The sequence below is a fragment of the Hesperophylax consimilis genome, chromosome 2, assembly GCF_061612785.1.
Source record: "Hesperophylax consimilis isolate HC1 chromosome 2, BYU_Hcon_1.0, whole genome shotgun sequence".
Lineage (NCBI taxonomy): Eukaryota > Metazoa > Arthropoda > Insecta > Trichoptera > Limnephilidae > Hesperophylax > Hesperophylax consimilis.
The window spans coordinates 31,231,771-31,245,971 of NC_142837.1; the positions used below are offsets into that span (position 1 = coordinate 31,231,771).

At 32.8% G+C, this 14,201-nt stretch overlaps 1 protein-coding gene across 1 annotated transcript in view; it reads left to right on the forward strand.

Annotated features, from left to right (window-relative positions):
• The window catches only part of LOC149425905 (phorbol ester/diacylglycerol-binding protein unc-13-like), a 304,195-nt gene that overhangs the window by 194,370 nt on the left and 95,624 nt on the right, over positions 1 to 14,201 (forward strand). Inside the window, exon 5 of the mRNA XM_089643854.1 lies at positions 7,383 to 7,506. Coding sequence (XP_089499980.1) covers positions 7,383 to 7,506 — 124 coding nt within the window. The remainder of the gene's footprint in view (positions 1 to 7,382; positions 7,507 to 14,201) is intronic.

The following is a 14,201-nucleotide window of genomic DNA, read 5'->3' on the forward strand; positions in this document are numbered from 1 at the left end:
GCCAATGCCGCTTTTATTAAAATTAAAACATTAATAATACATACAATGGTAAAATTTACTTTGGCGGTTTTACGTCACATATTTTTATTTATTTATACGCCCACTGGGCTTTTATATACATAGTTCATAAAAAAAATAATATTCTAAAGATTGTAAGTTCACAAAAGAAATAGTAAAAATACATATAACCATATCCATTTGACATATTATAACAGCAAGTAAATAGTAAATGCATACAATAATTATTTGTAGGTATAAACCTGTTGTACAAAAATAAGAATAAGAATATGCCTACTCCTAAGTTATACAAACTTAAATTAGTTAAAATGAAATGTAAAGTTTATATGTAAATGCTAGGTAGTGGCAGCAGTAACATGATACAATACGACACATAGTGTATGAGGCCTTTGAGTTTGAAAGTTAACGAAATAATTATTGGCAGTATTGTTAACAAATATACTGCGTTTCACTGGTTGTCGTGGCCTGTTAAATCGAGGGCGTTCGGTCTGCCATTTTACATACATATTTTACATAAAAAAATATTGTGAAGATTATAAATATAGAATAGTAAATGTCAAATATAAAATATAAAATAAATGATTTTTCATTATACTTTCGTAAGGTACGTACGTACGTACGTTTCGTACGTTGAATCTCCATACTGGGCAACTGCCTGTTTCATGGTAATCATTGTAGATATTTTGAATAAAAGATAAACAACGTAAAGTAAGAATTTGGTAATTATGAATAAACGTGTTTCAACTTTCAACAACTGATAACCAACCCGTAATGTTGAGTAAATGGTTGATTTTCAGCAGCATAAAATCTAAAATACGCGCATTAGTAGTGGGGTCAAAATATAAATGGATTAGACGGTCCGTTTGATAGATTCCCCAATCTTAACAAACGGACTGCAATCTTTAGAGCACAGGCGTCAGGTAGGTATGCTGTCTTTGTTCTATCGGTATTACAATGGAAGATGTTCTGAGGAACTAGCGTCATTGATCCCTTCGGCACCGGTGCGTAGTCGGGATATACGCCAAACGCGCGCCCGACATTTGTACATGGTTGACATTTGTCACATGAGAACGGGTCGCTTCTACGATAAGTTCTTAGGTTCAACAGCTCGTCTGTGGAACGAAATGCCGGCCTCTGTGTTTCCTCCCTCCTACAACTTTGGACTCTTCAAGACCCATGTTCACTCCTTCCTCTCCACAAAAAGACCCTCCACACAGCATCCCCAAAGATGACATAGGCCCTGAGGGAAAATAATTTCTTCAGGGCCTCCTGTGCGGAGTTAATATAAAAAATAAAAAAAAAGATGTAGATTTTATTTTTTTCATAAAAACCCCTTTTTCCAAAACAAAAGGGATAGAATATTAATAATAATATTAAATTTAAAAAAGTGTTTGTTCCCCTTTTTGGATTACAATGCTCAAAAAAAATACTTCAATTTATATAAAAATAGTTTAATGTAATAATTAGATAAGAATAAGATATTTTTTAATTTATTAATTTATATTTTTATTTATTTCCAAGCCAACGCAAATATTTACAGCCTTCACCAAAAATTTCATCATAAATTTATTTCGTGAGCTTTAAAGGAAAAAAATACTTATTATTTATGCGTGTATAAATTTTCACGTGTAGGTAATTATTATTTATACGTATATGTTAGCACTAACAATACAGAGGGAGTTTTGAAAGCCAGGTTGTAAATATATAAATTCTACATATTTTTCATGATTTTAAATAAGAAAAAATACAAATATCAAGAAAAATAAAGTTTCGAAAGCAAGGTTGTAAAAATTGTTCCTATTAATATTATATTCGTATTTTTTAAAACAACATGCCAGTGGCTGTGAAATGTGTTTTTTCTTCTTCCAATTCATCCAAAAATTTCAAACTATGTCCATTGAAAAAGCTAAATCTGTTATCTAGGCTCCATTAACCTGTAAATTGATAACTTATATTTTTCGCACTAACATTCATAAAGATAGGCACCTGACCACTGATTCTGTTAGAAGTGCATGGAAAATGAATAATTTCACAAGTAAAATAAGTAAATTTTGGTTTTAAGGTGGAGTTCCAATATACGTTTTTGCTGCAACGTTAAATTTTTCAAAAGTTAGTCCAAATTTAAATTTCAGTATGAGCTTATATTGAAAATCGAACTGAAACTAGTTCTGTGATCTAGTTGTCTCTATTGGTAATATAGAGCCTAAAAGCTTCGCAACAGTTACTAACTACTTGCCATGCAGCCAGCTTCCGAAGCTATCGCTGCATTTGGCCATTCAAGGGAGTATTATTAAATTCGAGCAAACTCATAATGACCACACTCGACAAACTCTATTTTGCCAACAGAAGTTTATGAAACAAGTGCATTCTCGTGAGCAAATTAACAAATATTCTGATACCAATAAACTAATGCTTTTGGATGTTCAATATGATGTTGAAAACCACTTTACATTTATATTTTACCACAGTAATAATAACATAAATTAAAGAAGTTATAAAATAGGTTTGACCGGTCAGTGGTTGAGTGGGCATAGCGCTTGGGTCTCACCCGAGCGTCGCGTGTTCGATTCCTCGGCTGGCTAAGTCCTCCATCACAACACAAGCAACATTTTCGGCTTTCTGTGGTGGTAGTAGGAGATTTTCAAACATTGTTGGGTTATTCGTAACCCGGGAATGTTTGTCTTTCTTTTTAAAAAAAAAAAAAATAAAAAAAATAAAACGGTATAAATCATTCTATCGGGCATCTTTAAATAAAAAAAATTGTAAATTATAATGATAATTGAATGTTCCTTCATATTATACAAATGTTAACTCTGTTATCAATTATGTTTTTACTTTGTGAAAATAAATTTCCATTTTAAAATTTTTTTTATATGATTAATAGTTTTGAACTATGTATAGACTTAAACCAAGTAAACATAGCTTACAATAGTTATCAGGAAACCAACTATCTTTCAGAAATTATGTCTAAATCAGAGTGGTAACTTTACTTTACCTAATTTCATGGTGTAAACTACTCTTCAGAATCGATATGTTGCTTGATATGACCATATATTTGTTTAGCAACTAGATCAAGTATCCTGACGCCCTCATCGTATTTACCTTTCCACTCTCTTCAGCCTCATAACATCCCCCAACTGGGAATGCCATAGTGCTACTGTCTCAAAAAACACTGCATTAATATTTACGAACTACGCGAAAGAAAACTCTTCGCATATACATACTTACCTTGGGAACTCAAAACCGGGCAAGTAAAGTTAAAGTTTATCAAAATAGCACGGAACTTTATAAAGGAAATATGTAAATAAAGTTATACTAGTTCATTCGTACTCTTATTAAGGTGGATAGAATTCTCAGTATTGCACGAAACCACCACTATTCTTAGCTATTAGATAGTTGATATGGTTTATCAGGTAGCACTTCCCAACATTATTTCGCCTTACAAAGAAACTTATTTGGTGGTCACGTAAACATAAATTAAATACAATTTTTGTTAGTGTAATACAGAACCCTTTAAAATTTCCAAAAAAAGTCTAGCGACTTTTTTATAGATAATTTATAGAGAATTCCTGTTTGCCACGATATGCTCCTAATTCTTCGATAACACCGTATTTGATACTCGAAAGCGTCTCTATTCTTCAAAAGTCTAAATTTTACACACATTTCTCAACAGATAACACATATTTTTCGTTTTTCTTTTACTTTGCAGATCTTTCTACTTATATTTTTATATTTTTCGTACCTAATCTACATTTTTTCACGAAAAAAACATCATCCCATATTTTGACATTTTTTAGTAAATTGTGACTTTATTTCCATTAAAAAATAGCGTTCAAATTTGAAAGTATAATTATTATACTACGTGGGAATAAACTTTTCAGAATATTATTTGCCAAGGTGTTTTTTTACTTTAATGTTTTTATGATTTGGATGTAAGTACCTACCTTTTTCACCAGATTGAGAGCCTAATTATTCTAATCTTATTTACTATTTAGACCATTACAAAAGGCGTTTTATCATAACTTATGTGAATGAATATTATGCTTAATAGTGGAAATTAAAAAGTAGGTAGAATGATATTTTATTAATAAATCCATTAAAAACATATTATGTTTGCTTCTGAATACAGGCGTAACATTAACTTTTTTATCATTATCCTCCATGTGAACTGGGGTAAACTATGAACAATGCTTAAAAGCTGTTACCATTGAAAGCAAGTATTGGATTTCACGAAGGCATTGAATTTTAATACTCGCGCTATTACTATGGGGTTCAGGTTAAATATCTCATTATTCATGAATTTAATAAAACAAGTTTTACAGAAGATATCGTATTGTTTGGAATATCTATTATGTAACAAAATTTTTACATTATAAACTAACTTTTGTCAAAATAACACACTCTCACAGAGTAATAAATAATAAACGACACGTTTGATACTAAAATTAAATAGGCATCTATTTAATTTTAGACAATAGTTACTGGTGGTGCGCAAATCCTTCGTTCGCAATTGTGCGGGGTTGGTTGCGGTAAAGTGCGATAAAGACTAAGACAAACAAAAACAAATTGAATTTGCCTTAGTGTTTGCAAGAGGAAATGAGTCGAAAAGGCCAAAGACTTACCCTAGTCTCGTCCTCCGTAGCCGCTGGTTCCTTACACTTATCAGCTTGCATACAATTAAGGGCAATTCCCTTTAACATTCGCTCACTTAACACAAAACAAAAAACAGTGACATTCACTGCGGCGGGTAAAAACGTTTCACTGGACGATTGTGATGCTCCAAAAAAAAACAGTCACAGCCAACTTCAACATATGCGGGTATTCAAAAATGACACGAATGTTCGCGGTAACGAAGATGCAACGATAATAATGCTCCTTGTCTTTGGGCCCGGGTCAAGGAAAGGGGACAAGGGGCAAAGGGGGGGTGAAGGGTACACATTTTAAGGCAATTCAATTTTCAAACCTCACGCGCAACTAGTTACGTTTACAACTCAAAATTCGTCGATTTGATCTTTTATAAACGAGTGGTTTTGGATTTGATTCCCGCTGCCAGTGAAAATACATGCCTATTTAAATTCAATGCATAATATAGTGTAAGGGTGAAGATACAGCAGAATGTTACATTTTTAAATTTTAATGTGAATACCTTACAAAAAATACTTTCCCGTAATTAACTCTCGTAAAAAAAAGGTGAACTTCACAAAGGATTATTCAGCCTGGGACTAAACCATCCCCCATTCGAGGAAACATGTTGGGCTGAATAAAGTAGAAAAGGAAAAGAGACGAAAAAAGGAAGGTTTTTACTGCGTTTCTACTGTAATAATTACCTACTTGACTCAGTTCGCAAAACCGAATTGTACCGTAAATCTAATATTTAGCAAAAGTGAAAAAAAAATTTAGCAATTAAATTTAAAAACAATAGAGTTTTATGAAAATATTACGTTTGCATTTGTGCAAAGAAATCATATTGTATCACATATTTACTTTATATATGTAGAGTTCAGAGCATTTTCTGGAGAACTTTTTGAAAGCTGTATTTCCATTTTCGGTACATTCCCCGCCATACGGCGACACACGCGAAAAACTTTTTCAATTTCAAAGAGATTTGGTTTACGAGTCCGAAATCTTCACACCACGTGGGCCAAGGAAATGTTAATTAAAAATTCACGATAAAATAGGAAAAGACAACGAAAGTCGTATTTCCCAACCTATTTTATTTCATGTTTTGCCGAAGAAATTGCGACTACAGTGGCAATTCAACACACTTTTGGAAAGGGATATAAAATCATTAAAAGTGAATAATAATTGTCTTATAAACCTATCCTAATATAAACTAGTTTTTGTCACTTTTCATCACTTTATATCACTTTTAAAGGGTGTGTTGAATTGCCACTGCCGTGAGTTTTCCAGTTACCTTTGTCCGTTTACATATTTACCACCCCGTATTCAGAATTTCTTCCAAAATGTAACTTAGGTACTTCCATTGAAGACTTTTTAGCTCTTAAGGCGATGCACTACGTAGTAATGCAAAATCACGTATTTTTGGTAAAAAAATTATTTCGCCTAAAAATGTTTCAGATGCTTTAATTAAGTACTGCGAGTAGAATACTTCCTGACCTTTTAAATAAACGAGTATTTTTTAGATAAGTCTTTTTATAAGACCAGAAAAAAAAATGTTTAAGGCCTATCAAAACTGTTTAAAGTTCAAAATCTCCTTCTTACGAACCCATTTTCGGTTATGATTTTATTGTATAATGTGGAAAATTAAGTTATTTATAAAATGTTCGAAAAAAATTTAAATATTTGTGCCTGAACATCCACAAAATAAAATAAAAGGCACTTTTTGGCCATGTTTTTTTCTTGCATAAATCAGAAAAGGTGGATGGTGTTAAGCGGGAATTTAAGCCTTATCGCCATCTCCATAAGTTGTGTTATTGATAGCGGCTCGATTCAAAATATTACACGACGTAGTGCATCGCCTTAGTAAAACATAACACATTTTTCTCCATTTGGATGCCGAGTTGAAAAATAAATAATATGATATTCCATAGATGGTAAAAAAGGTTACAGATATGAAAAAAAATCTTAGTGTTTTTTAAATGCTTCTTTAGACAATTGTCGGTAGATATTTGCTCGATTTTAAATAAGTCGTGTTTATTATATGTATACAGGATGTATCGGCACTAACCCGACAAACTTTAACCAGCTATTCCTTAGCACATTTGGAGTAAAAAATGTTATGGGCACTTTGTTGTCCGGTAACATTTTTTTTTCAATTAAAAACAAAAAATTTAAAAATTTCCACACTACATCACTGTTAGTGGCATTGCTTTTTGGGTTCAACAGCTGTTATAAGCAAGTATGTCGAAAAGCGTCTTCGCTCTTTCGCGCACACTAAATAATAATAGTTAAAAATGAGACGAATGGTGCCGTGCCATTTCGTTGTGATTGTAAAAGTGCGCCAATATAGGTACACACGTGAATTCAACGGAATTCGAATAAAATATGGCCAGATGGGTTTTCAAACATTGAAAAAGGATAAAACATTGGTGACATGTGGTGAAATTATGAATAGTAAATTTTTTATTAAAAAAAAACGTTACCGGACAGCAAAGTGCACATAAGATTTTTTACTCCAAATATGCTAAGGAATAGCTGGTTAAAGTTTGTCGGGTACGTGCCGATACACCCTGTATATATCGGATCGCGATGAAAAACGATGATATATATATCATCGTTTTTCATCGCGATCCCTCTAACACTCGTATTTATATTACACACCATCTTCACTAATCTTATTTTTTAACGCTTACTATTGAGTCTGAAATGCATTTTTCTCATTGGTTTTATCTTGTTGTTTCTAGGAGGGCTGTGGCCGCTGGTTTCCCCTGGCTGGAGAGCTGGTGGTAAGAGGTTCGGAGATAGTGGGCACAACCGGTGCCACCGGACACGCCATCCTACTAGACTGCAGATTCGAGCTTCCATTTGGTGAGTTGCATACAAGCTTGTTAACTTTGTGCTTATTTTGAATGTAATGGCTTAATTGAGCTTCATTTTTAATCTTCAAAAATATTCCTATAACCCATTTAAAAGACTACCTAACTCCAACACTTAAAAAAATTATTTTATGTCTTCATTTTGATTTAGCTATAAGCTTACTTAACTGCACTACCTTATCTACTATAACACAGATGTAAATTAAAAAAAAAAGTCAAACTTATATTTGTTCCAAAATTTGCATGGTAAATATCTATTTTAAAAATAAATCCCTTCAGACAACAGTATTCCAAAGATTACATTGAATGGATCCATTGATATCGCCTGCGTGGATTTATTTAAATTTATTTTCAGTTATTTTAAATAAGTTGCACCTTTTACGAAATATTAATTCATTTTCGGCAGTCCGTAAGACAACTTCATAGAAGGGGCAAATCAAATAGACGATTTTATGAAGCATTTTAAACAAAAGCTTGTACACATGTAATTTCTCTTCATTCCTTCACCAAAAGGCAGGTTCGAGAGTTAATAGTGGCCTTTAATTAAAATGTTTTGAAAGAAGTTTTTAAAAACACATGTAAAAGGAATGTACCAGAAATAAGTTTTTATTTGCGAATTCTTAAATGTAATAAAATATCTTCGCAATTAATCGTGGTCAACCGTATGAATTATTATTTTACTTTTGGCTAATTTATACCTCGCTTTCACGATCGGCCATTATAATTCTTAATTCGGGCAGTGCGTGTATTAAAAGGTCAACAATATAATATTTCCAACCTTTAAATTTATCCGTGTATTAAATCTATAATAATATTTCCACGATTACCATCGGGGACCTCAATCATGGGGATTTGTTAGGAATATTTCCATACTGTTAGTCTTTATTGGTTTAGTAGTGTCACGCTATGGAAAACAGCGTTATAAAATTACTAATCATTGAAAAAAGAATTCTGTTTGAATTATTGTAAACCGTTTATTTATTCTTTGATCTATACAATGTTTGGGAAACTAGAATATAATGAAGATATTTTACAATTTACTCACTTTTGATTTTAAGTTTTATTTTTATAATCTTTATTACGGAATGTGATGTGAAAAATCTTCGTAATTGATAAACAAAACTAATATCAAACAAACTGAATTTTGACTTGGCACTAAATGGTAATATAAATAATAAAAGTATCGCCTTTTGATCACTTATTTGAGCTTCTAATTATTTTTCGCTAATCGTTACGGAATGATAATTATATTAGAGTATCGATGAAATAGTTCTATTACATTGAAATTTTGGTATTTTTCATATTTTGTTCCTACTAAATTTTAAGTTTTCAAATTAAAAATGCAGTTTTTTCAATAATTTCAGATAAGAGTCAATAACTATAAGGAGATCAATGGTTTTCATAGAGCGAAAAAAATATTTTGGCGCTTAAAAGGGTCAATAGTTGATCACGAACGTAGATTTGGGTCTATTTTGTATGGGGGTTGGCAAATAGGCGAACTAACAATGAGAACTTGATTGAGGTTAAAACATTAACGCTTGACAAGTATTATTGTGCTCCGTTTACGGAAAAACCATAGCAAAATACAATTTGACTTGTCACGAGCAAATGAAATAAGGGATAGGTTGGTGAGTATTCAATAAATTACACAAAGAGCCACATTCAAAACTTCCTCGTAGTGAATGTGTATAATGTAGAACGAGTGTATTACGTATTGTGGGAGAAGTCGGCCATGGTGACGTGTGAAAACAAACAAAGAATTGTATTAATTGGTCAGTAGCGCGGTGAATAACGATGAGTGAATGATTAATCTTGTGAGAATTTCTAGCACACCAAATGACATTCGTGAATGACATATGACGCAGGGTCCCATCCACGCGTAGGCGGAGTGTGGCGGTCCGACTCGCTGACATCCACCCTGCGCTGGGCGGGAGTGCCCCAGTCTCCCTGTGGAGCCTTCAGGCCCATCAAGTCCTTCAAGCCCTTCGAGTCCTACAGGATCTCTCGCGAACCCTACAAGCTCTCCTACCCGCCCTACAGGACGGGTCCCGCCCTGGCCTCCGCCTACGGTAAAGCCTTACCGCCCAACTTAAAGCAAACAACCTACCGAACACGCAGCCACCGCTGTACATGCATCCACCGCACGTGTGAATGTTGCAATGCAAACATCCCACTCTTAGTTGTAACATGATATGTAACTGTATCAGACAGTATGATGCGACTGCTAATTCGCACCAGAACCAACCATTTCACGTGTTTCTATTTCAAATGATCCTTTGGTATTGCCACATCAACATCATTATTCATTCATGTCATTACAATTATTGTTGCCTGGTTGTATCACAATTCATTCCACAGCGCACATTCGTCCATTAACTGCCAACGTGACTAATTTAAAACCCCATTAAACTCAAGATTTAAAACCAAAACAAATAATTCCCAAAAAAACATACAAACATTGTCTTTGTAAAAAACATTTGAAAAATTTAAAATGTGTTCAGTCTTGTGTAGCAAATAATAGAAACTTATGCAGAAATTTACCTTGCTCGTTTAAAATAATCAACTTTTTATGGGTTTACGTGAATTCAGCCTCAAATGGCAACCATAAATAATGTTTCATAACGCTTTCATATAACTCATGTGTGCCGACTGATTGCATGTTTTGGTTTGAAAGTCAAAATCTTGCCCACCGATTATATTCATATTTTTGTGTCTAGAATAATATAAAATGTCACGAAATACATAATAGAGATTGAAATAAGTAAATCGCATGACTTATAATTATTTTTTTGTTGAGATTGCGCTTCTGTTCTCAGCTATTTGTAAAGTTTGAATGTGAACTGTTAATTTTTTTTTAATTGTATCTTACTTAATACAATGTTAACTTTTCAGCAGAACTATTAACCGACCTTCAACAGGAATGAGTTTATTTATCCTAAATTGTATGAAGTCTATGGATTGACAAAATAAAATAAAGTTTTTTTTTCTGAACGTTGTCCATTCTCCAATATTAATGAAATGAATTTACACAAACATATATAACATATCTAAACATAATACGTTTAGGTACCTAAGAACAGGACTATCAGTTCAGAATGGCAAACTGTTCAACGTTGCTAAGTGAAATTAGTTCTCACATAAACTAGGGTTTAAAATCATTAAAAAAATTGATCACAAACTATAGTTTTAAATATACTTATTTCAATTAAATTTTCGTTTGTGATAGTAAATATATTCAAATTTTGGAAGCGAAAATTATCCTACTTCTCGATATCCTATCAAGCTGAAACTCGGCTGATAGACTCGTTGTCGATGACAAAGCATTGGTGTTCGATGGTGGCAATCCCGTTCATATACGAGCACACACGGATTAATCCTAAATTAGATGACATTGTGAACATTTACAGCAGTTAATATTCGAAATTAAACTCTATAACATCCAATAAGGTATTGGCTAAAGTAAAAGCGAGTTCACTAATTTTAGACAGTCCCTGGGGAGGAAAGTTTGATCCTCAATAAAACCGTAATATATATGTTTTAATGGTTTAACAGACATTTTAAAGATTCACAGCAGTTAAGAGCCAGTTCCTGTGGAGGAAGATACTTTAAAAAAGTATAATAAATTATTATAAATTGTAACTGTGTCTGTCTGCGCAGATAGAGAAACGATAGCGCGTGTTGTTTTCACGTCCAACAATTGGCGCTGTTTTTCAAAAAAGCGTTTTGTCCAATTTATGGAAGTTTTTAAAAATACAGGTTTTGCCTGTCACAGGTGACATCTAGATGATATAGGTAGGTATACAAAAACACAAGCTTATTCAAATGCAACGTTGAGTCAAAATTGCAAAGCAATCGGTGAAGAATTTTCGGAGATTTACGATTTTGAACAAACGAACATTTACGTTTTCTGCAGTCTTCCGTATTACATGAAATACAACTATTAGATTTTCCAATAAGAGGTGTTATGTGTATTTAATTTCGGCCATAAAATGATTTTGTATGGCCAGAATTGGATGGTATTGATCTGGACAATGTTTACTTTCAACAAGATGGCGCTACGTGCCACACAAGCAACGAAACCATTGATCTTTTACGGGAAAAGTTTCCGGACCGTGTTATCACAATTGTTATCGCAGAGGTGATCACAATTGGCCACCGAGATCTTGTGATTTAACACCTTGCGACTTCTTTCTTTGGGGCCACGTGAAACAGAAGGTCTACGCCAACAGCCCAGCGTCAATTCAAGACCTCAAAGATGGAATTCGTGAGGCTATCGAGGACATAAGGCAGCCACTTTGCGATTTGGTTATGGAAAATTTCATGAAAATGATATGATCCTGTAGGCGTAGTCGTGGTGCTCATTTGACTGATGTCATCTTTCACTATTAACAACATACTTTCCTCTTTATAATGAAATAAACATTAGATCATTCGATCATATTGAAAAATGGCATTTTTTTTTGAATATCAAAATAACTTATCTTATTGGAAAACCCTGTATAACAAGATAAAAATAAGGACGGTGACAAATAAAACAATTGACAATTGAATGAATTGAAGTGTGTTGTTTTTTGGGTTTCACAACACAAGGGAAATCTAGCAAGATAATGTATCCGGATAGCTTTATAAGTCAAAATATACCAAATGTTGTATTTAGTGAAATCTTTAGGAGAAATGTAAACGCTTTTTAAAAAAAAAATATTTATATTTATATTATTTTTAACTAGTACGCTGCAAACTTCGGCACGAAAAATGGTGCATGTTTTTTTTTGGTTCGATGACGTGGGTCTTTGAATCTTTTATAATAATATTATCATGAAGTGTTTTTGCAAACCTAATCTGATATTACTATACAAAACTATTTCATGATTTTCTGCAAATCATCCGACTTTCTTTATGATTCTCGTCGTGAGAATTTATAAACTACCGGGCAGACAAATTTGTGATGGAAAATAAACCAACCACCAATCTATTTACCTCGTTGATAACTGAATGCACAACGGTTCCATACAGTTTTATGAACAAAGTAATATGTCGTATTTGGTGACCGGATAAATCATCACAATGATAATTCATCGCATCTTTAAAAAGTTTTATAAAGTCATGGAAAGTTATGAAACAAAAATTTTATTAACTGTGTTAAGTAGGTTAGGTTAGGTTAAAAAATAATTTCATCGTTTCTAATGACTTTATATCACTTTTTACAAGTGTGTTGAATTGTCACTGCGAAGTGTGTTGATTTATCATGGAACCGTCATATTTATTAGGAGCACTTATTTCACACTGTGCCTTGAGTTACAGAATTTAACAATCAATACTTCATAGTGATAATCTTTTTCAATTACTTAAAAGATCTACACGAATATGTATTAGCGATGTAGTTGTTTCGTGTAATACAATTTTCAGTTTATTGTCCAGTAAGAAAATTTGTGTTTGTAACTGATATGTAACAAATCGTTTTTTTATCCAAATGATCTGATTTCCATATGTAATTTAAAACCCCGTATGTAGGTATCTAACTCAACCTTCGTGATTTCCAATGCTTTAAAATCCCGAAAATTTGGTTTCAATTTTTTTTCCGTAAATTGACGCACGCTCGCCTAGCTCTAAAAGTGACTAATTAAATAAGTAACGTTAAAATATGCAGTGTCCCGTATCTCGTGTGTCCATGATATGTGGGCGATTCGAGAGATATTCGAAAATATTTGAGGAATATTCGGTTGCTTCTGAATCTATTAAATACTAAAAATGTGGCGTTGACGTTTATTGTCCAATTATTCAAACGTGATTTTCGACTTTGAATCGCGAATACAATGATGGGTGAGTCCAGGGTAGTTCAATACCGGTATCTCAAAATTCAAAATATTTTGAAAATGGTTGTAATTATTATGTTGATACATTTTTTAATCTGTTGAAACATAAAAGGTTCTCAGTAAAATTAAAATAGCAAAACAACGGCCGGTTTGACCGTTCTATGGCTGAGTTGACATCGCGTTTAGGTCCCACCCAGGCGTAATGTGTTCAATTCCTCGGCTGGTTAAGTCTTCCATCACAACACAGGCAACATTTTTCACTTACTGTGGTGGTAAGTAGAAGATTTAGAAATCTTGTCAGGTTACTACCTCGCCAATCTAGAGGAGTACAAAATAACGAAAAGTTTGTTTGATAAACAGGTGTTTATGTTTTTTGTAGAAAATATTGTAGTGGGACATCACAAGTAACATCAAATACAAAAATAAGTTTTATTACATGACATAAATTTCAAAGATAAGGTAGGGTTAGGTTTCTAAAACGAATTCGGTTAATACGTAAGCATTAGAAAAACGATAATGATAAAGTATACTATAATTTATTCATTTATTTATTGCATCTCACTATACATAAAACACTTTTTTTTCACATAAAAAGCAACCTCACTAGGACTAAGCCTGTATCGAGGTTAACAATTTACATTTGAGTGAAGCATACATAAGAGTTATCACAAACACAAAGTAATTCTACATACAAACACAAGATGTCAAAATTAAAATTTAACTAAATTAATTAATTATTTTAATTGTACCATAATTGGACTTAACTGTCTGTCGTACAAAAAAAAGTGTTAGATGTGTTACCAGATGAGTAATTTGACAGTATAATGTAACATGTTTTAATATAAGTCTGTGAAAAAAAAAATTAACTTTCTAC